The 24,077-nt window shown below is 41.6% G+C and overlaps 1 protein-coding gene across 1 annotated transcript in view; it reads left to right on the forward strand.

Annotated features, from left to right (window-relative positions):
• The window catches only part of TMEM45A (transmembrane protein 45A), a 35,927-nt gene extending 19,331 nt beyond the window's left edge, over positions 1–16,596 (forward strand). Inside the window, exons 2-6 of the mRNA XM_050961502.1 lie at positions 4,103–4,313; positions 6,539–6,751; positions 7,573–7,757; positions 10,382–10,527; positions 16,336–16,596. Of these exons, the coding sequence (XP_050817459.1) occupies positions 4,124–4,313; positions 6,539–6,751; positions 7,573–7,757; positions 10,382–10,527; positions 16,336–16,429 (828 nt within the window). The 5' untranslated portion in view covers positions 4,103–4,123 and the 3' untranslated portion in view covers positions 16,430–16,596. The remainder of the gene's footprint in view (positions 1–4,102; positions 4,314–6,538; positions 6,752–7,572; positions 7,758–10,381; positions 10,528–16,335) is intronic.
• The last annotated feature ends 7,481 nt before the right edge of the window (positions 16,597–24,077 follow it).

The raw sequence follows: 24,077 nt of genomic DNA on the forward strand, positions 1-24,077 counted from the left end.
ACATGAATGCATGAAACCATAGTGTTCTATTTACTGCATGGCTTGTTTCATATCCAGAGGCTATTGAATAAGAACTGACTCTTTCAAATCTGCTTCACTATTAAAGCATAATTTACCTGACTGCTCCCTACATCTATGAACCCACATCCTTCCTCCCATCATGTGCTGTGACACCCAGCTGGCAGGGGTATGACATAACAAGCAGCATGTAGGTATGGATTTTGGGGGGACCTGGGAGATACAGCTTTATAGGGGACACATCAATTTAAAGCATAATTCTGTTTGATTTATTTTTTTTTACAAGTGACACCTGGCTGTATAACTCAAGGATCAGAGATCATCTATCTTTATGTGTGCTTAGTTTGTTTACTTTGTGCATTTGACAGCACTTGTGTGTAGTCATTTTCTGCTTCCCCAATTTGGAAGAGTGTGGTTCCCCCCTTCTTACTTTGAAAGAGAAATGTGAATTGTAAATGGGCTATCTGGACATGTTTTAGGGCAGGAAATAACTTTTGCAAAGTCAGTTTTCTTATTACCTTGCTTAATAGCTTATTCTTAGTCTCAGGTATTATTGACTATGTACTATGCTGATCTGCATTTGAACCAGACATATTGTAATTGTAATCTCCCTCTAAATGAGGGCTTCTTATGGCTTTAATTTGCATCTTTAATCCAGTATCTTGCTTTGATGTATGGTGCAGGGTAAGGCTTTGCACCTGCAGAGAATGACTAATGTAGACTGAATAAAACATTTCTAATTAATGGCATTCAGTGAGATCAAAACACGCAGAGAGGGAAGACTTTATCCTTCACTCAGAGGAAAAAATAACATGTCTAAAACGAGGTAGCAGTACCATTCTGGTCAGCAGGCTTTGGACCAACCAAGGACTAACACTTTCCAGACAAGTGGAATCTTTAAAAGCTTGAAACACAAGTACTACACCCCAAAATTTCAGATTGTGTTGGTGCTGCAAAGAGTGTAAGACCAAACTAGCAAGGTGCTGCTGAATAGTGTAAAAGATGCATGCGTGAGTGTGGCACTCTCAAATCAGAATCTCTTAACTGTACATCTCTCACTCCCAAACTCAGGGCCGCCCAGAGGATTCAGGGGGCCTGAAGCAAAGCAATTTTGGGGGCCCCTTCCATAAAAAAGATTGCAATACTATACAATACTATATTCTCGTGGGGTGCCTGTGGCAGGGAGGATCAAATGGGGCTCAAATTGCCCCACTTGCTCCCCCCCACCACAGGCGGCCCTGGGAAAAATAAACCTTCTGCATCTTGGCACAAACCCAGTTCTGAGAAAACTTCTTTACAAGGTATCACTGGTTCTCAGCATCAGCTAGTGCTAAAAAGCACTAAAGCTCATTAAAAGGGTTGGACAAATATTTTCTGTCAAAACTTTTTCTGGATTGAAAACTAGAGGTTATTAAAAAGCAGAAAAAATCATGGACAATGTCTGCTTTCCTTCAAAATTTGTTGTGTTTTTTTTAATTGAAAAGCTAAAATTAGTCTGCCAAAACCTGAGTATGGTTTGGGGTTTCAGAAGTGTGAGGCCAAATATTTGCTGCTTGCTGTGTTTGATTGTTTAAAGAAACAATAAAAAAAATCTGCTTAAAAAAATCCCAAACCACCTCAGCTTGTGACCAAATACCTGAGCCCATGCAATCAGAGATTTTTCCAGGTTTCTGATACTCTGCTGGCTTCCTTGACTCATATCTGTGTCCATAACTTCGGGTTCATTTAGGTTAGAACATAAGAACAGCCATACTGGGTCAAACCAAAGGTCCATCCAGCCCAGTATCCAGTCTACCGACAATAGACAATGCCAAGTTCCCCAGAAGGAGTAAACCTAACAGGTAACGATCAAGTGATCTCTCTCCTACCATCCATCTCCACCCTCTGACAAACAGAAGCTAGGGACACCATTCCTTACCCATCCTGGCTAATAGCCATTAATGGACTTATCCTCAATGCTTTATCTGTTTCCTAGTGACTGGCTCCATGGGATCCCTCACAAACTGGAGACGGTTACTGTGGGTTTGTCTTTAGTATAGCTTATGTGTACATACTCCACAAACTGAGCATTTGAGCTTGTTCCAGAATCTGGGGTGAGCCTATGTTGTGAAAACTGAAATGCTCAAAATAGCACATGCATGTGAATGGACACAGGGTGCTAATATTAAATTAACCTAGGGGTTCTCAAACTGGGGGTCAGGACCCCTCAGGGGATCACGAGGTTATTACTGGGGGTCGCTAGCTGTCAGCCTCCACCTCAAACCTCGCTTTGCCTCCAGCATTTATAATAGTGTTACATATATAAAAAAATGTGTTTAATTTCTAAGGGGGGGGTCCACACTCAGCAGTTTGCTACGTGAAAGGGGTCACTAGTATAAAAGTCTGAGAACCACTGAATTAACCCCTCTGGAGTCTCAGGGAATGTAGGGGAGGGGGAGTCTCCCTTGGTAAGGTTGGGAAGGAGGTAGGTGGTGTACGATATTGCTCTTCTCATGTGATTCATCCCCCAGTGGCTAATTTTAAACGAAGCTACCCTCCCCTGACATGAATCTCCCTATGACACTGAAATTAAATATAGACTATAATTTGGCATTTGAGAAGTGACAGGGATGGTAGCCCTAATGGAAAAGCTAACAGCTTGGCTCTTCTGCAAGCCTCAAACTGCTGAATGAGCTTTAGGGTAGGGAAGGCTGTGCCTCCTAAACAGCCTGGCCCTGCCCCCATCCGACCCCCCCCCACTTCCTGCTCCCTGACTGCCCACCCCCCCTCAGAATCCCCGACCCATCCCGCCCCCTGACCACGCAGCTCGGAGCAGAGCAGAGCTCAGGGGCCCCGCCGGAGCCACACTGCGCTGCTGTCCAGGGATGCTGCTGGATGTGCTGAGGCTCCGGGAAAGGGGCGGAGATGGAGTCGGGCTGGGGCGGAAGCCTCGGCCATTCTCGTGGGGGCCCCTGCGGAGCCCGGGGCCTGGGCAAATTGCCCCGCTTGCCCCCCTCCTCTGGGCAGCCCTGCCCAAACTTGAATGGTTAGTCATTGGTGCTTGTGATGATCTCTGCTGGGCAGATCAATAAATGGACTTGCTTTGGCAGACAATGCCACATCTCCCTGTTCTGATAGTTCGGTAATAACTATCTCACAGATCTTTCCTCTATGTTAGACACATTTTTTTACTTCATTTGTGCACAGTTCAATGGGATTTCTGTGTGGCTCGGGATTCCTTGGATTTGTTCTAGCCCAGGAGTTGTTTGATGCTCCCACAAGGTGGAACAAATGCTATTAGGTGTCGCAGGGATCTCTTCCCTTCCCATTTGTGATTATGTGAGTCTCCTCCCCTCCACGTGCAACTGGGCAACATTCTTGTGGCATCTTCAGTCACTGCTTCCATGGAAAGGTAATATTGGAAAGGTATCTGATGTATTTTTAGGGTGTAATGGAGTTTAGCAGTTGGAAACAAGAAGTAGAGCTGACACTACATGACCAGCCGACATTACATGGGCAGTCAATGCATACTTTATGGACCACAGACCACAGCTGGAAAATGGCTCTACAAGGTTGTATTTAAGGAGAAGGGAAAGATTCTAGAGCCTTCATATTCTATTTATATCGGATTGACTGCATGTGATGGGAATTCTATGATTATTATTGTGAAAGTAAAAAACCTAGTCCATATTTACTCCAGAATCTGCTGACCTGAATGGCACTGCTGTTTCAGCATTCACTAAGGTGGCAGAAATGGGTTTTAAGTATTTATACTATCTATCTATCTTTCACTGATCTCTTCGCCAGTTTAATCTCAACACCTGGAATGTTGTGTTGTAACTTTTTTTGTCTTAGAGTGACCTGTCCTGGAAATCTTAACAATCCTTCTCATTTTGCAAAATTATATAAACTTGTAAGACTTGGAGCTGGGATTTTTAAAACAGCCTAAGGGAATTAAGCACCCAAATCCCACTGAATTTCAGTGGTATTTGGACAACTAACTCCTTTAGGATCCTTTGAAAATTGCAGCCTGCATATATCAAATTATAACAGATACTCTTCCTAGAAATACCTTACTCAGACAGCAATCTGTGTTTCTCCTCAGGTTTTTGCATTATAAAGAGACATGGGCAATTTCAAAGGTCATGCTCTGCCTGGGAGTTTTTTCCTCCTCTTTGGCTTGTGGTGGTCAGTGAAGTACCCACTAAAATATGTCTGTCGAAAGAACAAGAATGCTTGTTACCTTGGTTCCAGGGCAGGATTTCAGCGTCTGGAATTTATTGAGGGGATCATCAAAGCAGTATTTGCCCTGATTGGTAAGTAAGAGTCTGATTTTAAAGAGACAGAATAAAAAGATGAGGGCCACACTAGTTAATATTTTTATCTTTTACAGTTATCTATTTACTGTCAGTTTTATTATAGAGCTGGTCGTTGTTTTTAAAAAAAAAAACTAAAGCCCATGAATTAATGTCATAATAACAGTGAGGGTGATTAACCATTAGAACAAACTACCAAGGGAAGTGGTGGATTCTCCACCTCTTGATGTCTTCAGATCAAGACTGGAGGCCTTTCTAGAAAATATGCTTTAGCCAAACACAAGTTATTGGGCTCATACAGGGGTAACCGGGTGAAATGTAATGAACTGTGGAAGACATATATACCTAGACTAGATGATCTAATGGTCCCTTCTAGCCTTATAGTCCATGAGTAATTGGAGTCACATTCAGTCATTCCATAGTTAAACTTGTAACTTGTTAAACTTGTTTCCTGTTTAAAGCTGAATTTTGAAGCCCCTTTAAGATCTGCACACTCTCACACATATCAGTTTGCCAGTTCAGGGGTTGGGATAGAGGTTGTGGTCCAAAGGTGTGGTTATTGACCTGGGGCTCTCATATGCAAACAGGCAACTGCAGGCAGGGTGGGCAGTGCTTGCCCTTTTTGAATGTACAGTACTACATTATGATTTCTGCCCATTGCTGTAAATGGGTTTTGAGTGCAGCTCTGTGAGCGCTTCCCAGCTTTCAGATGTCACCGACTTCCACTGAATTATTAATATAACGTGCATGTAGAATGCTGTCTATCTGGTGAAATTCGGAAGTGAAAATATCTACCCTTTTTTAAAAGAACCAAACCTTTTGAGCAGCACAAGCACTACCTGAGATTGCCACTTCTCATTCTGTTATGGGATAGCTTAGAAACAAAGCAAAATGAAAGCCAGACTGATGGCTTAGTGGACTAAGCGGCCGATTTGAAACCTTTGCCTCGTTCAAATCACAGCACAGTCTAATTTAGCAGTTTTCCCTTAGGAAGCAGGTAAATTGAGTATTTGGGAGCTCACTGTGTGTGGTCTCAAGACTTAGATATTGAAATGGGGCCACAATGTTACATTTAGCTATTTGCTTTGTGGGGATAATAAAGATTCCATGGTATTTCTAATAAGACATGGGCTTTGTCCTCTTTCAGCTCTGTCACAGTCTCCTTTCTGCTTGTCCCCACACCACTGACCTCCAGTTGGCTACTGACCTCCACCCCAGAGATGGCTGCACTTCAGTGATTCTGTATATGTACAATTATATATTATCTTCTTACAGAAAAATTATCTTCTGATCCACCGTGAGATCTGTAGAGCTGATACTATGTTGGAATGCAAAATACTAAATCAGTCCTTTCTTTTTTGCTGCAGCAATGTATTGTTTTACTGTATTTTAACTTATCCCTCAATCCAAAGTGTGGACAGGAAAGACTGAGGGAGAAGGAATGAGAGCTCCAGTGTTAGAGTATATGGATGTGCATGGCACTGAAACAAATTTGGAAAAAATCTGCCTTTGCTCTTTAATATAACAACTTGTATCCTGTAGGGGGATAGTGGGATCCATTATGCTACATATAATCTTCAATTTAAAATATATATTTACGTGTATAGAGTGTCTCAACACAAAGTGCTTCACAAATTAGTGTGTGCACTCAAAATACCACTCAAATGTAGCCTTCACTGGGATGGAGGGTTGTAGCTACATAACAGTTTTCAGGAGGAGGGGTGTCCAAAAAAAGCAGCTTAAATCCCTACTTTTAGCAAAAAGTCCCATTGGAGCTTTAATTTCCATGCACAGCAGAGAGGTACTGCTGCCTTTAAGGCATCATGGGAAAGATACCCAGGAAATCAACTAATTGCCATACCAATGTATGTACTGCAGAGGGGTGAAAGACTAAGGTGTCTCTGCTGGGACTTGAATTTGTGGTTCTAATCTAAGGAATCAAGAGATGTTAAACTCACTCTTAAGCCACTGTACATCCAGAGAAAAAGATTGTTAAAGATTTAGTCAGATGATCACAGACAATAGTAAATGTTTGATTAGAAAGCACCATAAAGGGGTGATCTGCACTGTTAATGGCTGCATGATGCCAGGACAACAGCACGACTGGCTTGCTGCTGCTAAGTAAAGTACTGTCTTTACTGAATGGCTAATGACTTAAAATTTGTCTGTACCCTAATTAAGCTCCAGGATAGCCACCAATACTTCCCCTGTTATTTCATCTGCAGGTATGATAGCTGAGCAGTTTGTTCCTGATGGACCACATCTGAAGTTGTATAATTATGAGGAAAAACACTGGGATCACTTGATGAACTGGCAGCATGCCACCATGTATCTCTTCTACGGCATCTCAGGGCTGGTTGACGTTGTGGCTCATGGCACCAATGCATTGCCAGTGGCCTTGGATAGGATGATGCTTTCGTTAGCAGTTTTCATCGAAGGTGAGTTTAGTTGTGTGTACGGAACCTGGAGGAAAATGAGGAGCCAATCAACTAAATATATTATTATTTATTATTGTTAAAGTAGCAATTATTTGGACTGAAACTGAAGCCTAAGAGAGTTAAATCGCCAGATTTCAATAGGAGTTGGGCACTTAACTCCCTTAAGCTCCTTTGAAAAATCTCAGCCTTGATCCGCCTAGATTTTAACTAAGCGTAGGGAAAACAAAATGAGTGTATTATAGCATCACCTTTGTTCCGCTTTAGAAACAGTTTAGTAATATTTTATGTTAATCCCATTTTTCATTAAGGATTATAGGGCAAATCCCCTCCCTGTTTCACAATCAGAGTAGTGGGCTGGGCTTTGGGGAGAGTCACAGGGGAAATGTGAGGAATCAACACCCTTTTCCTGCTGTCCTCCAAACTGGCTGTGGGGCAACAACTGAGCTACTTTATGGAGCTGCGCCCACCTCAGTGTTATATGGTGATCAGCCTCTATAACTATAACCCGACTATAAAAGCATGTATGTATGTGTGTACAATGACATGTCTCCTCCCTCCCTTCTTTTGTGTCTGCTTCCATATTATAGTACAAAGGGCCAAACCCAGTTGGAGCCTCTGGGCGCTACCATAATATAAATATTACCTAGCATTTCTAAGCTTAACTCACTATGGAATAAACATTTTAAAGGGCACTTGATACAGAGGGAACAGTTCACAGTTTCTAGTGGGAGATGAGGGGACCTGCTGGGTGTCATTAAAACAAATGCCTGGTATTGTACTGTTCTCTCTTAAAAGATTGATCAGTTCCTATGTTGTCACAGGTTTTCTCTTTTATTACCACATACATGGGCGAGATATGCTGGATTTTCATGTTCATCAGTTACTTTTAGTGGCTATCTTTGGAGCAGCTTTGTGCATATTGCTGGAAGTCTTCTTCCGCGGCAGCATTGTCCTTGAGATGCTCCGGACGAGTCTCTGCATTCTGCAAGGTAGCTGGCTCTGGCAGGTGAGTCAGTGTTTCCAACTATTAGGAGTCCCTCCTTTGATTATAATACTTGCTTTATCCCTTTGCTGCTTCTCCATTGGCATGCTGGTACTTCAGATGTGATCTACTATGCATTTACACAGTGCCTTTTACGCACAGAGCTCAAAGCACTCGTAAATAGCGACTAATCCTGAATTTCCCTGCGAGGATACAGAAGTGCCTAATACACATTTTTACAGATGGGGAAGCCATTTTACCAGTACATCTGTTTTCCCAAGGCCAGATATTGACTCAATGAGTGAACTAAGAATAGAACCCAGGAATTCAGATTCAGTCTTTTGCTGTAATGACTAAACATTCCCAACCCTGGAAAATACTGTATGAACTATGTAAACCAACAGTTACTTAGCGGCGCTACATAAATGCAGTGTTTTTTACAGATAAAGCAAGTCCACAATTCAGAAAATCTGCAGGAAAATTAATAAGTAAATGCTCATCAAAGTGCAGTCAAGGTAGAAGATGGAGGAAAGGCCATGTGAACAATTCATTGGCATTGCTGTAAAGAAGAAGGAAAGGGAGGAGTATCTTGAATATGTTGGATTGGTCCCATCTCTCTTTTTCCTAAAAAACATCTCAAGTGGTCAGTCTATATCCTGATTCATCACTCCAAGCATAGCTTGCTAGTTTCAAAGCTTTGGAAGTGGAACAAGTAAAACAAGTGCCCCAAACTTTAATCCTTCAGCAATACGGGCACTAGCATCAGTCACGAGCATTACCTCATATAAGTCTAATAGACATTCCTATCACCATTTTGTCATTCCATACACTTAGTTGGTGTTTAGCAGACATACACCAATTAATTTGCTACTCTCAGGACAGTGTACTCATGAGAGAAATGGTGGTAAATACTCATTGTATAAATCACTGCTGTCTAATAACAGAAGTAGGAATATCAGCAATCTTATGCTGGAGAACTGTGGTTGCTATAGTAACTTTTCTTTCCCTTATGTCTAGACTGGCTCCTCGCCCCTCCCCCCTCCTTTTTTTAACATGTTGGCCAGACATGGTGAATGAAAATGTGTGGAGTTCTTTAGAAGAACTAGACATTTAGCACCAAGTCAAATATTTAAACACTTGCACTAGCAAAAAAAGAAACTTTTCCATAATTGAGCTCAAGAAAAATGTCCAGTGTCTCAGAACTCACTGCTATATTTTGTTGTTCAGTGAGTTTTCTCTCTGGACTAAAAAGTTTTACAACAGAATAGTTAGACATAGTCATTTAGTTTTCCTTGTCTATCTTGTCCTCGTTAAGACAGCTAACTGATTACAATACAAGGAATTAAACAGAAAAACAGAAGTGCTCTCAGATACAAGGATGGCTTTTTTGACACTTGCATGACAGACTTCAATTCTATCTGTGGATTGAATGCCACATACTGGCTGCAGAGTGGCAAATTTGTAAAAGATGAGTAGCTTTCCTTTTGTATTGCCAATGCCCTGATTAATCAGATTCTCTGCATGTGAAGCAAAATAGTCAGTCCACCTCAAATGTTCTCAGCCAGTTGAGAACTGATGCTAGAGGGGACTAGATAGCCTAAGGAACCAGTACTGTTCAAGTGAAACCCTGGTCAAAAGTAACAGTTGCTAGCATCTGATTGCTGTTTGATGGCTTATGTGAAAATAGTTTGATCTCTTCTAGCTCCTAACAGACTGGTGTCCATGTCTCAAAAAGTCACCATCGTAAGGGGCACTAGCTTGGATAAGTGTGTTAAATTTTTGTAATATTTTGGAAAGAAAGCTCACTCGCTGTCTGTGGAATACATACAGTTCTTATTAGTCTTTACTGATTTAATAAAAAGTGACAATGAAATTGTGCAAAGATGTAAGTTAAAGTCCCCTCTCTTGAAATGAATAAGTAATTAAAATCCAACCATTATTGTTTGCAATCTAACCTGATTATTGCCCCCATCCTGCAACAGAATCTTATTAATAATCAGGCTTTTGGAGAAGGGGGAATGCAATAAGGGCTAGTATTTGTGGGTAGGTGCGTAATAATAGGAGATATACCTATCTCCTAGAACTGAAGGGACCTTGAGTCCAGCCCCCTGCCTTCACTAGCAGGACCAAGTACTGATTTTGCCCCAGATCCCTAAATGGCCCCTCAAGGGCTGAACTCACAACCCTGTATTTAGGGGGCTAATGCTCAAACCACTGAACCATCCCTCCCCCATAATTTTTGACTTTGACAGTTTTCTGGCTGGTAGTGTTTCCCACTTTCAGAGCACAGAAGGAGAGCCGCTACTCAATCCTCTTGTACCACACAAACCTGACTCTCACAGGATCAGTTGGGCTGGTGCAGAGTTCCCCTTCATGGGGGATAATACAGGGCTCTCTGGAACTGGCCCTGTATCTTTGATGGGATATATTCGTCTTTCAGCACTACAGTGCAGTTTTAGAATGAATCTAATTTAAGTATGTTGCTGTAAAATTGTTTTGTTATAATGTTCTTAGATGTAATTTTCAATACACTTAAAAAAACAATCTGCAAACGTTTGCCGTGTGACCTATGCCCGACATGTAATGCGTGGTATGGCTCAAAACAAATGTCAAATGAATGTTATTAAATACATTTAATTTAATTACAGATTGGTTTTGTACTTTATCCTCCAAATGGCAGACTGGAATGGAACCAAATGGATCACAATAATATGATGTTCTTGACAATGTGCTATTGCTGGCATTATGCCTTTGCTTTTCTCATACTTGCAGTGAATTACACTATTGTTAGCTGGTAAGTTAACTATGGAACTAAAACTTTGGAGAACCATGTGTCAGTTGTGCCGTGAGTGTAGGACTTTAGGCTCATGGGATAAAGTTGTCCCCCACACCCCCAAGATACAATAAAGATAGGTTTTGCTTATTCATGGCCATTACATCACTGATCATTCCAGCGAAAGGGAAAATAAGTACTTTGTGAACAGAATGGTATTGCACCATTGTTGACTGGCATCTCATGTAAATTGAGCTACTTTTGACATTGTTTGGAGCTGTATTACCAAAATCAGAGCTGGAAAATACCTTCTGGAACAGTGGTTCTTAAGCTTTCAAGACTAATGTACCCCTTTCAGGAGTCTGATTTGTCTTTGACACCCCAGTTTCACCTCCGCTTAAAAACTACTTGCTTAAAAAATCATAAAAATACAAATGTGTCACAGCACACTATTGCTGAAAAACTGCTTACTTTCTCATTCTGTCTGTATGAAATTTTAGTTTGTATTGACTTTGCTTGTGTTTTTTCTGTAGCCTGTTGTAAAACTAGGCAAATATCTAGATGAGTTGATGTACCCCCTGGAAGACCTCTGCGAACCCCCAGGGGTATTGTTGAGAACCACTGTTCTAGATCACTAAGAATCAAGATGGTGCAGTCCCTACAGCACGGTGACAGATAGTGCTTGTCTGTGCCAGTTTTAAATGGCTCAAGACAGGTGGCTATTACCACTTCATTCGGAGGCTATTGCACAGACCAAACAGATTTTATCATTAATATTTTCCCCTGACTAAATTTTCTTTTGGCCAGTTTTATCCCATTATTCCTAACTATAGCCATGTGCCTGGTCTCACAGTGTTTAATCTGACAAAACCCCCACTGAAGTCCTGATTTTCTGTGGAATGGTATATTGGAGGAATCAGGTTTGATCACTGTGACAGCAATGTCTAGTCCATCTACCTGTTGTATCATCTTCCTTGGTGTTTATACCCTTTTCCATTCTTGTAGGCAGTTATATCCCTGCTTGGTCATTCTTTGGCCATATTTAGTTCTTCTAGCTTTTCCTCATAAATCAGTCATTCTCATAGACTCATAGACTCTAGGACTGGAAGGGACCTCGAGAGGTCATCGAGTCCAGTCCCCTGCCCTCCTGGCAGGACCAAATACTGTCTAGACCATCCCTAAAAGACATTTATCTAACCTACTCTTAAATATCTCCAGAGATGGAGATTCCACAACTTCCCTAGGCAATCTATTCCAGTGTTTAACTACCCTGACAGTTAGGAACTTTTTTCTAATGTCCAACCTAAATCTCCCTTGCTGCAGTTTAAGCCCATTGCTTCTTGTTCTATCATTGGAGGCTAAGGTGAACAAGTTTTCTCCCTCCTCCTGATGACACCCTTTTAGATACCTGAAAACTGCTATCATGTCCCCTCTCAGTCTTCTCTTTTCCAAACTAAACAAACCCAGTTCCTTCAGCCTTCTTTCATAGGTCATGTTCTCAAGACCTTTAATCATTCTTGTTGCTCTTCTCTGGACCCTCTCCAATTTCTCCACATCTTTCTTGAAATGCGGTGCTGAGAACTGGACACAATACTCCAGTAGAAGCCTAACCAGCGCAGAGTAAAGCGGAAGAATGACTTCTCGTGTCTTGTTTACAACACACCTGTTAATGCATCCCAGAATCACGTTTGCTTTTTTTGCAACAGTATCACACTGTTGACTCATATTAAGCTTGTGGTCCACTATGACCCCTAGATCTCTTTCTGCCATACTCCTTCCTAGACAGTCTCTTTCCATTCTGTATGTGTGAAACTGATTGTTCCTTCCTAAGTGGAGCACTTTGCATTTATCTTTATTGAACTTCATTCTGTTTACCTCAGACCATTTCTCCAATTTGTCCAGATCATTTTGAATTTTGACCCTGTCCTCCAAAGCAGTTGCAATCCTCCCAGTTTGGTATCGTCCGCAAACTTAATAAGCGTACTTTCTATGCCAACATCTAAATCGTTGATGAAGATATTGAACAGAGCCGGTCCCAAAATAGACCCCTGCGGAACCCCACTTGTTATACCTTTCCAGCAGGATTGGGAGCCATTAATAACTACTCTGAGTACGGTTATCCAGCCAGTTATGCACCCACCTTATAGTAGCCCCATCTAAATTGTACTTTCCTAGTTTATCTATAAGAATATCATGTGAGACCGTATCAAATGCCTTACTAAAGTCTAGGTATATCACATCCACCGCTTCTCCCTTATCCACAAGGCTCATTATCCTATCAAAGAATGCTATCAGATTAGTTTGACACGATTTGTTCTTTACAAATCCATGCTGGCTATTCCCTATCACCTTACCACCTTCCAAGTGTTTGCAGATGATTTCTTTAATTACTTGCTCCATTATCTTCCCTGGCACAGAAGTTAAACTAACTGGTCTGTAGTTTCCTGGGTTGTTTTTATTTCCCTTTTTATAGATGGGCACTATATTTGCCCTTTTCCAGTCTTCTGGAATCTCCCTCGTCTCCCATGATTTCCCAAAGATAATAGCTAGAGGCTCAGATACCTCCTCTATTAACTCCTTGAGTATTCTAGGATGCATTTCATCAGGCCCTGGTGACTTGCAGGCATCTAACTTTTCTAAGTGATTTTTTACTTGGTCTTTTTTTATTTTATCTTCTAAACCTACCCTCTTCCCGTAAGCATTCACTATATTAGACATTCCTTCAGACTTCTCAGTGAAGACCGAAACAAAGAAGTCATTAAGCATCTCTGCCATTTCCAAGTCTCCTGTTACTGTTTCCCCCTCCTCACAGAGCAGTGGGCCTACCCTGTCCTTGGTCTTCCTCTTGCTTCTAATGTATTGATAAAAAGTCTTCTTGTTTCCCTTTATTCCCATAGCTAGTTTGAGCTCATTTTGTGCCTTTGCCTTTCTAATCTTGCCTCTGCATTCCTGTGTTATTTGCCTATATTTGTCCTTTGTAATCTGACCTAGTTTCCATTTTTTATATGACGCCTTTTTATTTTGTAGGTCATGCAAGATCTCGTTGTTAAGCCATGGTGGTCTTTTGCCACATTTTCTATCTTTCCTAACCATCGGAATAGCTTGCTTTTGGGCCCTTAATAGCGTCCCTTTGAAAAACTGCCAACTCTCCTCAGTTGTTTTTCCCCTCAGTCTTGATTCCCATGGGACCTTACCTATCAGCTCCCTGAGCTTACCAAAATCCACCTTCCTGAAATCCATTGTCTCTATTTTGCTGTACTCCCTTCTACCCTTCCTTAGAATTGCAAACTCTATGATTTCATGATCACTTTCACCCAAGCTTCCTTCTACTTTCAAATTCTCAATGAGTTCCTCTCTATTTGTTAAAATCAAGTCTAGAACAGCTTCCTCCCTAGTAGCTTTTTCAACTTTCTGAAATAAAAAGTTGTCTGCAATGCAGTCCAGGAACTTATTGGATAGTCTGTGCCCCGCGGTGTTATTTTCCCAACATATGTCTGGATAGTTGAAGTCCCCCATCACCACCAAATCTTGGGCTTTGGATGATTTTGTTAGTTGTTTGAAAAAAGCCTCATCCACCTCTTCCACCTGATTAGGTGGCCTGTAGTAGACTCCCAGCACGACATCACCTGTGTTTTTTACCCCTTTTAGCCTAACCCAGAGACTCTCAACACTTCCATCTCCTATGTCCATCTCCACCTCAGTCCAAGTATGTACATTTTTAATATATAAGGCAACACCTCCTCCCTTTTTCCCCTGTCTATCCTTCCTGAACAAACTATACCCATCCACACCAACATTCCAGTCGTGTGTATTATCCCACCAAGTTTCAGTAATACCAACAATGTCATAGTTGTATTTATTTATTAGCACTTCCAGTTCTTCCTGCTTATTACCCATACTTCTTGCATTTGTATATAGGCATCTAAGATACTGGTTTGATCCGGCCTCCCAGCTTTGTCCTGACCCTCCTTTCTCTCTGCCTTTTTAGCCCACGCTCCCTCCTGTTTCCGACCCATCTCCCAGGTCTTGTTCCCCACTTACCTGTGGGGTTTGCTCACCTGTCCCCGTCGAACCTAGTTTAAAGCCCTCCTTACTAGGTTAGCCAGTCTGTGTGCAAATAAGGCCTTTCCCCTCCTCGAAAGGTGAACGCCATCTCTGCCTAGCAGTCCTTCCTCGAATAGCATCCCATGGTCGAGGAAGCCAAAGCCCTCCTGGCGACACCATCCTCGCAGCCAGGCAATCACCTCCACGATGCATCTGTCTCTGCCCGGGCCCCTACCTTCGACAGGAAGAATCGAAGAGAATGCCACCTGCGCTCCAAACTCCTTAACCCGTACTCCCAGAGCCCTGTAGTCACTCTTGATCTGCTCAGTGTCACACCTCACAGTATCATTTGTGCCCACATGGATGAGTAGCATGGGGTAGTAGTCAGAAGGCCAGATAATCCTCGACAATGCCTCTGTAACATCTCGGATACGGGCCCCTGGCAGGCAGCATACCTCCCGGGATGAACGGTCAGGGCGACAGATGGGTGTCTCCGTCCCCCTCAGCAGAGAGTCTCCAACCACCACTACCCTACGTTTCTTATTATCAGTGGTGGCAGCAGACCTCCCAGCCTTAGGGGTACAAGGCTTCCCCCCCTTAACTGTTGAGGGTGATTCCTTCTCTCCTGTATCAAGAAGAGCATAACGGTTATCTATTACCACAGCAGGAGGGTTCACAGCAGGGGTGGAGCACTGCCTGCTGCCAGAAGTAACCAGCTGCCAGTGTCCACCCTGAGCCATCTCCTCCTCCACTGGTGTGTCAGTAGTCCTGTGAACTGGGACAGCTACGTCAGCTGTCTCCACATGGATACTGTCCAGGAATTGCTCATGGATACGGATGTTCCTCAGCCTAGCCACCTCCTCCTGTAGCTCTCCCACCTGCTGCCTGAGAGATTCCACCACTAGGCACCTTTCACATTGGATGCCACCCCCAGCCTGGATATCAGTAAGTGGAAATTGCAAGTTACAGTCTTTGCAAACCCACACCAGAATCTGGGTAAAAGCATCCATGCTTCAGTGCTCTGTCTGGCTACAGGCGCAGGTGGAGGAGACAGAAGCAGTGCTGCCACAGGTGTTGCGGGTCCTCCTAACCATCGTAAGCCTCCCTCTGTCAAACTCTCTCAAATTCCTGTCTGCAGCTCCCTGTCTGCTCTGCTCTGCTTTAAATAGAAAGGTTTTGGATGTGGCTTGGTTTATAGGTTCAGGGGGACCAATGGGTCACAGATGAGACCAACAAGGGACCCCCACTCCCTTCCTAACTCCCTTGCGAAACTCCCTGTTAGCAGCTCCTGGTCGCTAAGCTCCCTGGTCGCTTGTGCGCAGCTTTATAAAGCCCTGGCCTGAGTGAATGCCCCGCCCACTGGTTAAGGCTTAGCCAATTACCAGAGGCTTCTAGCTTTCAAACCTTCCTTGGTAGCTCAGCCTCCAACTGCCAGCTACAGCACACGGTCCTTCAAACAAACAAACCACCACAACAACCAAACAGACTGACAAACACAAGCTCAGCACACAGCAAGTAACCCCCAAACACAAACACACACACTGCAGACAGTCACTTACCCCACAGATTCTGTATTTGCTCCTCCTTCACCTGGAGAACTCCCTGTGAAACTCCCTGTTAGCAGCTCCTGTTCGCTAAGCGAACAGCTCTGGCTCCTTGATAATAAAAATGATTAACTTTGTGTCCCCTGTAACAATAACCAGATCAGCATATGACTCGTAGTTTAGTTTAGAATGTAAAATTACATGGCAAATCTCTTCTTTTCTTTCTCCCCGCTGTCTCCAGGGTAGTTCGTTCAAAGATTAAACAGGCCCAGTCTGTGGAGATGGGATTACTGAAGACATCCGAACGAGATCACGAATCAGAAGACGAAATCTAGTTTTGTATAAATTCTGTTTTACCACTTTGCCTTCTTTACCATTAAGATAATTCTTACCTCATTTCTAGACTAGTTTACCATCTTGTTTGTTCTTCATATAACTCGCTATGCAAGTGTCATCCATAAAGTACTGTATACTGCTACATAATTAGATTCTTATTTGCAGAGTGTAGGCCTTATATTAATGTGGTGTTTCCATTAGTACATTGTTCATCACATGCTTTAGTGGAAAAATATTTTCCTATTAGATGAACTTAGATTGGATGGGGTGACATTGTCAAGTAAAAATCAATTCAGCCCGTTAATAGCTGAGCAACATGTTCTCCTCCTTCTGTTGGAGAAACTGGTACATTTCCATATATAAATATGTCAAAAAAGCTGAATTTGCTGAATTGCCAGGCATGTACATAAAATAACTGTACAGAACTTTAAAACAATGGAATAAGCACATTATTGATGGAGACCTACATCTGCATTGTCAAGAATATTTTTGCTTGTAGTTTCAAATGAAATTGCAAAAAACTGCAAATTGCAAACCCATGTAGCATTTATCTGCACGGTCTATCCTTTGTTCATTACCACATGTGCTCTACCAAACTTCTGCAAGGAGATCAAGTGAGTGTAGAAATGACCACTGGGATTGCTCATCGTGAGGGGAAGTTACTCATTGCAATGATTTGACATTCCTATCACCCTGTGCATTGACAAGCAGAACATTTACCCTACTTTACAGCCAAGGGCATTGGAACAATTTTTATAGTAGGGGTGCTGAAAGGCTTTGAACAAAACTGTAAACTCTGTATATGATGGAAACCATGTATGTGGTTGTTACTACTACTTCAAGCCAGGGGGTGCTGCTGCAGCCCTAGCACCCTTAGTTCCACATCCGTTTACAGCAAATATAGCAACTTTCTATAGAGAGCCTGCTGTGTGTCAAACAGGGCAACATCAAGCGTCCAAGTTAATTCTGTATCCTAAATTCAGCTCCTTTCCCATACTGTAATCTAGTGGGATTTCAGGAAGGCACTGGAGCAGTCACAAAACTGGATGCAGTGCACAAATCCACATGCTGTGCTCAGCAATGGCAGCATATGTACTTGGATGCAGTCTGCAGCTGAGGGACCTGCTCTGTTCTCTCTGCACTCTCTTGGAGGATATTGATCATTGTAGAATAGAGGGCTGTATGGACACACGCACACAGTGATCATTTTAAAATCAGCTCTGCAGGCTTCTTTGTGCATTTCTGAATGTATAGTAATTTGTAGTGTACAAATGATTCTGTGAGGTGCCAGGTTTCAACTCCTGCTGCAGTAAGGATACATTCCAATATGAATGGTAGGATTAGGAAATGAATAATACATGGCAAAGAACTTTAGTGAGCCTTATTTCATGGAAGCATACTGCCCCCATGGGGTTCAATACTTGAAGTACATCTGTAACACAACTCATTCTTTAAAAAGCCTATAGTAGTAATAGGGCATGACGGGACATCTGCCATTCAGCAACAATTACTCCTGGGAGAATTCTGCACCAAAAAATTAAAAATTCTGTTCACAATATTTTAAAATTCTGCATATTTTATTTGTCAAAATAATGCAATATAATCACTCTGGTTCCAATTATTTTGGTAATTTATTTAAACTACAATATAATGGATAGAGAATGGGAGTGGGGAGCAAATCCCCTTGCCTAATGGTAATGTAGCTAGGTTTGACCCCTTATTTCAAATCAACAAATATACGCAGCCATATGCTTAGTGTTACAACATAGGCAAGTGAGGGCAGGGGAATCAAACTCACAATTTATGTTGGCTACTGACCATCTCTAAAAGGACAGTAGCCAACCGTTCATAGAGCACATTGTGATAGGAAATTTTTTCAGTACAAACATTTAGACCAGTTCTAATCACTAAAGCACCATCAGCATTTATAAGGCCATACTGTCTTTTACTTTGGGCACTCTGGCTATGTAAAGAAGCCTTAAAACTTTTACACCTGGTTTGTACTCCTGGGAAATTCACAAAGACAATGGGAACACTAAGCAGGTAGACTGCTACATTCTGGTCTGCCTGCCCCATGCCTGCCTCCTCAGAAACACCCCAAAGCCCTGCCCCTCCATGCTGAATGTGCTGCAATAGCGAGTGAGAGGGACAGGGTGTCTCTCTCTCTCTCTCTCACACGCATCCCCTCCTGGCAGTGATTTACATCTCTACTGGCTGCTCTGAGCGCCCAAACTGACCTGCCTGCACTGCTGGGGAGGGGCACATAACAGGTTTTGTGGCTTCCCTTTGCTTCCCTGCCAGAAGTCATTCTTCTGTGGAAAAGAAAAGAAATATGCAGGGGACATGAATTCTGTGCACGCTCAGTGATGCAAAATTCCCCCAGGAGTAAACAATCCCTGTTATTGTAGATTCCACTGCCAGAGAAGTGAGTACAGTAGGAATTCTGAAGGCAATAGAACACAGCAGCCATCAACTGTAGGGTAGTTACTCTGTAAAAGGAGCCTCTTGCTTTCAGAATACATCCTTTTAAAATATTAATATTTATATATTATACTCATTGCATTTAAAAACAGGATGTTGCACAGTAACGTAATGTAAAAATTCCAGCCCACTGGGACTGCAACTAGAGACATACTTTTTTTTCTCTTAGTGCTCTCATGCTTTCATCATACATTCCAAGGGAAGATCCCGGTTCTGCAGTCCTTATGTAAGCAGTCACACTCACTGATGGAGGTGAGTAAAGGCAGCAGGATCTGGATATAAATTTGTGTGCTTCATCTGAATTTATCCTTGTCCTTTCGATATAAAGCAGAAAAAAAGTATAGCTTAAATAAAGCTAATTGCAGTAAGACTATCACTCTAAAAATATAAAACTATTATTTAAAGTATTTCGTAGCTGTAAGGAAACCCAAGGATAAGGAGAAAAGCTCAGACCCTTTACCTATAGCTACTTTACCTTTAAATGCACACAAATACATTATAGGCTACATTTTTCAGAGAATCTTCCCTTTGGTTGGCAGTTCGTTAAAGGTTGGAGCTGGTCACTTTAGAATTTCTGGCTTTTCAGAGTTTTTCTGATCTAAGCTACACTTTAAAATCTTTAACTCTGAACAAAATTTTAAAATGGTGCACATGTTAAATTGACTATAAAGCACTTTGCTCAGGTATAGCACAGGCAGCAGCAATGCAAACTTTCTCATTGCCCTGCCAATAACAACACTTAGTACTGTAAAACTATTAATGTGCCTCAAGCCCTGACCTGAAGGGACCGTGTAAACAGGAGAAGAGAGCAGTAACTCTCTGAGCACTGGAAATGTTAAAGGACGCAGTTTGCTTGGAGTATTTTTTTCAATATTTAGGACTGAGACAGGGATTTTAGATGGCCACTTTGAATTACTTCTGGTCCCCACCAAGTGTCTCGCTACTTGTCACTAGATCTGAGAATAATTATTGATTAATAATAAATATTAACCTGAATCAAAACCTCAGAACAGAACACTCGCAAACTTTCCATCTACGTTCTTACACTATCCATCACTGTGAAATGGGAAAGTTTAAATCCAGATCCAAACTTCACAGTTGGTATCCATTACTAAATAATCATTTGTTCTTCTGTAGTGCCTTTCATTGGAGGCTTTTGCAACTCTTTGCAAACCTTAATGAAGTTTGCTTCACAAAACTCCTGTGAATGAGGTATCATTGTTCCTATTTTATATATGGGCATTTCCATATCAGCAGGACTTAGTCGTACTACAGTCCATGACATTACCTTCTCAGTGCAGCTGAAACTCAGAAGGAAGTGATATCTACCCCACTCTGCAAATCTAGGATTTTTGTGGCACTTGAAGGGCCACATTCTCCCATTAATTACACTAGTGGAGCCTCATGAAAATAATTTTTTTCTGCAGGCATCAATGAAGGCAGCTCCATTGAGTTCAAAGGAGTTTTGTCTGTTTACACCAACAGAAGATTTGGCTCAGTGTGGTTGCCACTGAACTGGAGACGATAACCATATCAAAAAAGATGCCCATAGCGCAGCCTGGGGTTGAACTCAAGGTGCTAAACAGAGTTAAAAGCATTGTTGCGGTGTCTTAATTGCTATTCTACCTGGAGTTATCCAAAGTGGATTAGCTAACCAAATGAAGAATACACTTGGGGGCGGGGGGAGGCAGTGTAGACATACCCTAAAAGTGGGTGCCTCACTGCTCCTCCTTTCCCTGTCTCAGTCCTAAAATTCTGACACTAAACTCTTGGAATTACCAGAGTTCATGTAATTAAACCCTGGCATAATTCCATCAGTGGTGATAGTGCCATAGGTTGTTGTGAGGGAAAAATCAGATATGATTCACAATCTGTTAAGAAGGAACATGTACAGCTCCCTGTGCTAGATTTAGCGAGTGACCCAAACAGTTGTCTGAGAATTGGATGACCAAGTTTGCTGGATACATTTTGTCTGTTTTGGGCAGATACAAATCTCTAGAAATGACACTTCCAGAATTCCAATTTAGAAGTTAGAAGCCAACACTTTTTGTGACTAATCCTATTATTTCTTTTATGCACAAAATATCTTCTTTTACTAAAGATGGCGTTACAAAGAGGCAAAATAAAAAAGGGTTTTAAAGTGTTCCGGATGTTCAATAATTTTCCCTCCAAGTTTTTCATCCCCTATTTCATGTTGTCTTTACCAAATCTGTCTTGTAGACAAGCTTCTTTCTCTACTGTAAAGATGGAACTGAATCTATACCCTACCTCTCAACAAATACAAGCATTGGCATATGTTAGAATCTGAATCTTAATAACAAGGCTGACCTGAACTCTGTAATGGACCAAACCAAAACCCAAGAGCTGAATACACCCGCATCCCAAAACTTAAAATGTTCAAAATCCAGATCTGAATCGTTCAGCTCAGGCCCATCTCTACTCTAAAGCTAGTAATTTACTGGCTGCTCATGGTTCATTGTGAGTAGTTTTTAACACATAGAACTTGATCCTACTAAGTGGTGAGAGACCTCAACATCCACTGATGTAAGGTGAGAGTGATAACTATTATTTCAGTGATGCTTCTGTCTTGTTATCCCACAAATACTACAGTATAGTACCTACTTCAAATGATAAGAAAAATAAGAGACTAACTTCAATACATGCACAATTATTTGATGCCATGATTTAAATGTCTCAAATTTGGAGAAACATGAATTGAAAAAAACAGATGCTAAAGCCTCAAATTTTAAGACTTCTTGAATTTCTGTACAAATGTTTGGTTTTAAAATCAAATACAAGTAAAAGCAAAGGGAAAATTGTATTATATTTACAGAATCTGTAATATAAAAAGATGCAGTCATTTTCTCAAACTGTGTAATATTGTTGTAATAACATAATGAAAGAAATCAAGCAGTATATTTTTAGGAGGAATCTTTTATTTGTTTTTAAGCAGAAAGATTCATTGGATGTCTTCAAAGGCTGTTCCTGATTGGTTATGTTTTGAACACTACTCTCTGTTAATACTAAAGAAATATGACCTTTGGCACTCCTTTATCAATAGTTTCTCTTTGAATTCAGAGAAGGGATGGAACTGTGCCAGGTTTACAAACATACATACCATTTAAAAAAGGTAGTGCTTTAATGAAACCTTAAGTTATTGTTAAATATTCGTGCCTTTAAAAAAACACAATAGTTAATAACAAACAAGACGTGCCTGTAATTTTATTTAAATAAAACTGATTTATGCATTGCTGAAGTTTGTCATCTCTTCAGTGGAAAGGCTTGACTGGGTAGGGGTGTATGTTTTTACAAGTCTGATGCCCTCAGAGGACAGAGTTGACTGAGTGGCAACTTCCTGAATGCCAGTTCTGCCTTGATGTCCAGTTCACTTTCCTTGCCGTTCACAAGGATGAAAGAAGCCATTTTGGAGGCCATGCCACCGGGTCTGTACAAAGCACAAATCCACAAGAGCTGAATACCATGTTAGAGGGGAAGGGCAGGCCATGTGCTCTCCTTTCCTGCTTGTACCATGCAGTCAGCCAGCAAGGCCACACAGCTGAAGGTCTTTCATCACGTGTTGGAACTGAGGATTCCTTTGCTACTGTGCTTCCAAGTATATATACTTGGGCATTTCTCCTGTTATCAATGTCAAATACTTAGAATCATAGAACTGGAAGGATCTCGAGAGCTTATCTAGTCCAGTCCCCTGCACTTGTGGCAGGACTAAATATTACCTCTACCATCCCTGACAGGTGTTTGTCTAACCTGCTCTTAAAAATCTTCAATGACGGAGACTCCACAGCCTCCCTTGGCAATTTATTCCAGTGCTTAACCACTCTGACAGGAAGTTTTTTCTAATGTCCAACCTAAACATCCCTTGCTGCAATTTAAGCCCATTGCTTCTTGTCCTATCCTCAGAGGTTAAGAAAAATAGGTTTTCTCCTTCCTCCTTGTAACAATCTTTTATGTACTTGAAAACTATTATCATGTCCCCCCTCACTCTTCTCTTTTCTAGACTAAACAAATCCAGTTTTTTCAATGTTCCCTCATAGTCATATTTTCTAGACCTTTAATCATTTTTGTTGTCCTTCTTTGAATTCTCTCCAGTTTGGCACCCAGAACTGGACACAATACTCCAGTTGAGCCTAATCAGTATGGAGTAGAGCGGAAAAATTACTTCTCGTGTTTTGCTTACAACACTCCTGCTAATACATCCCAGAATGATGTTTGCTTTTTTTTGCAACAGCGTTACACTTTTGACTCATAGTTAGCTTGTGGTCCACTATGACCTCCAGAATCCTTTCTGCAGTACTACTTCCTAGGCAGTCATTTCCCATTTTGTACGTGTGCAACTGATTGTTCCTTCCTAAGTGGAGTACTTTGCATTTGTCCTTATTGAATTTCATCCTGTTTACTTCAGACCATTTCTCCAGTTTGTCCAGATCATTTTGAATTTTAATCCTATCCTCCAAAGCACTTGCAACCCCGCCCAGCTTGGTATTGTCCACAGACTTTACAAATGTACTCTATGCCATTATCTAAATCATTGATTAAAATATGGAACAGAACTGGACCCAGAACTGATCCCTGCAGGACCCCACTCATTGTGTCCTTCCAGCATGACTGTGAACTACTGATAACTACTCTCAGGGAACGGTTTTCCAACCAGTTTTGCACCCACCTTATAGTAGCTCCATCTAGGTTGCATTTCTCTAGTTCGTTTATGAGAAGGTCATGCGAGACAGTATCAAAAGCTTTACTAAAGTCAAGATATACCACGTCTACTGTTTCCACCCTATCCACAAGGCTTGTTACCCTGTCAAAGAAAGCTATCAGGTTGAGTTGACACAATTTGTTTTTGACAAATCCATGCAGACAGTTACTTATCACCTTAATATCATCTAGATGTTTGCAAATTGATTGCTTAATTATTTGCTTCATTATCTTTCCGGGTACAGAAGTTAAGCTGACTGGTCTGTAATTCCCCGGGTTGTCCTTATTTCCCTTTTTATAGATGGGCATTATATTTGCCCTTTTCCAGTCTTCTGGAATCTCTCCCGTCTTCCATGACTTTTCATAAATAATCACTAATGGCTCAGATAGCTCCTCAGTCAGCTCCTTGAGTATTCTAAGATGCATTTCATCAGGCTCTGCTGACTTGAAGAC

The sequence above is a fragment of the Gopherus flavomarginatus genome, chromosome 1 (assembly GCF_025201925.1).
Source record: "Gopherus flavomarginatus isolate rGopFla2 chromosome 1, rGopFla2.mat.asm, whole genome shotgun sequence".
Classification (NCBI taxonomy): domain Eukaryota; kingdom Metazoa; phylum Chordata; order Testudines; family Testudinidae; genus Gopherus; species Gopherus flavomarginatus.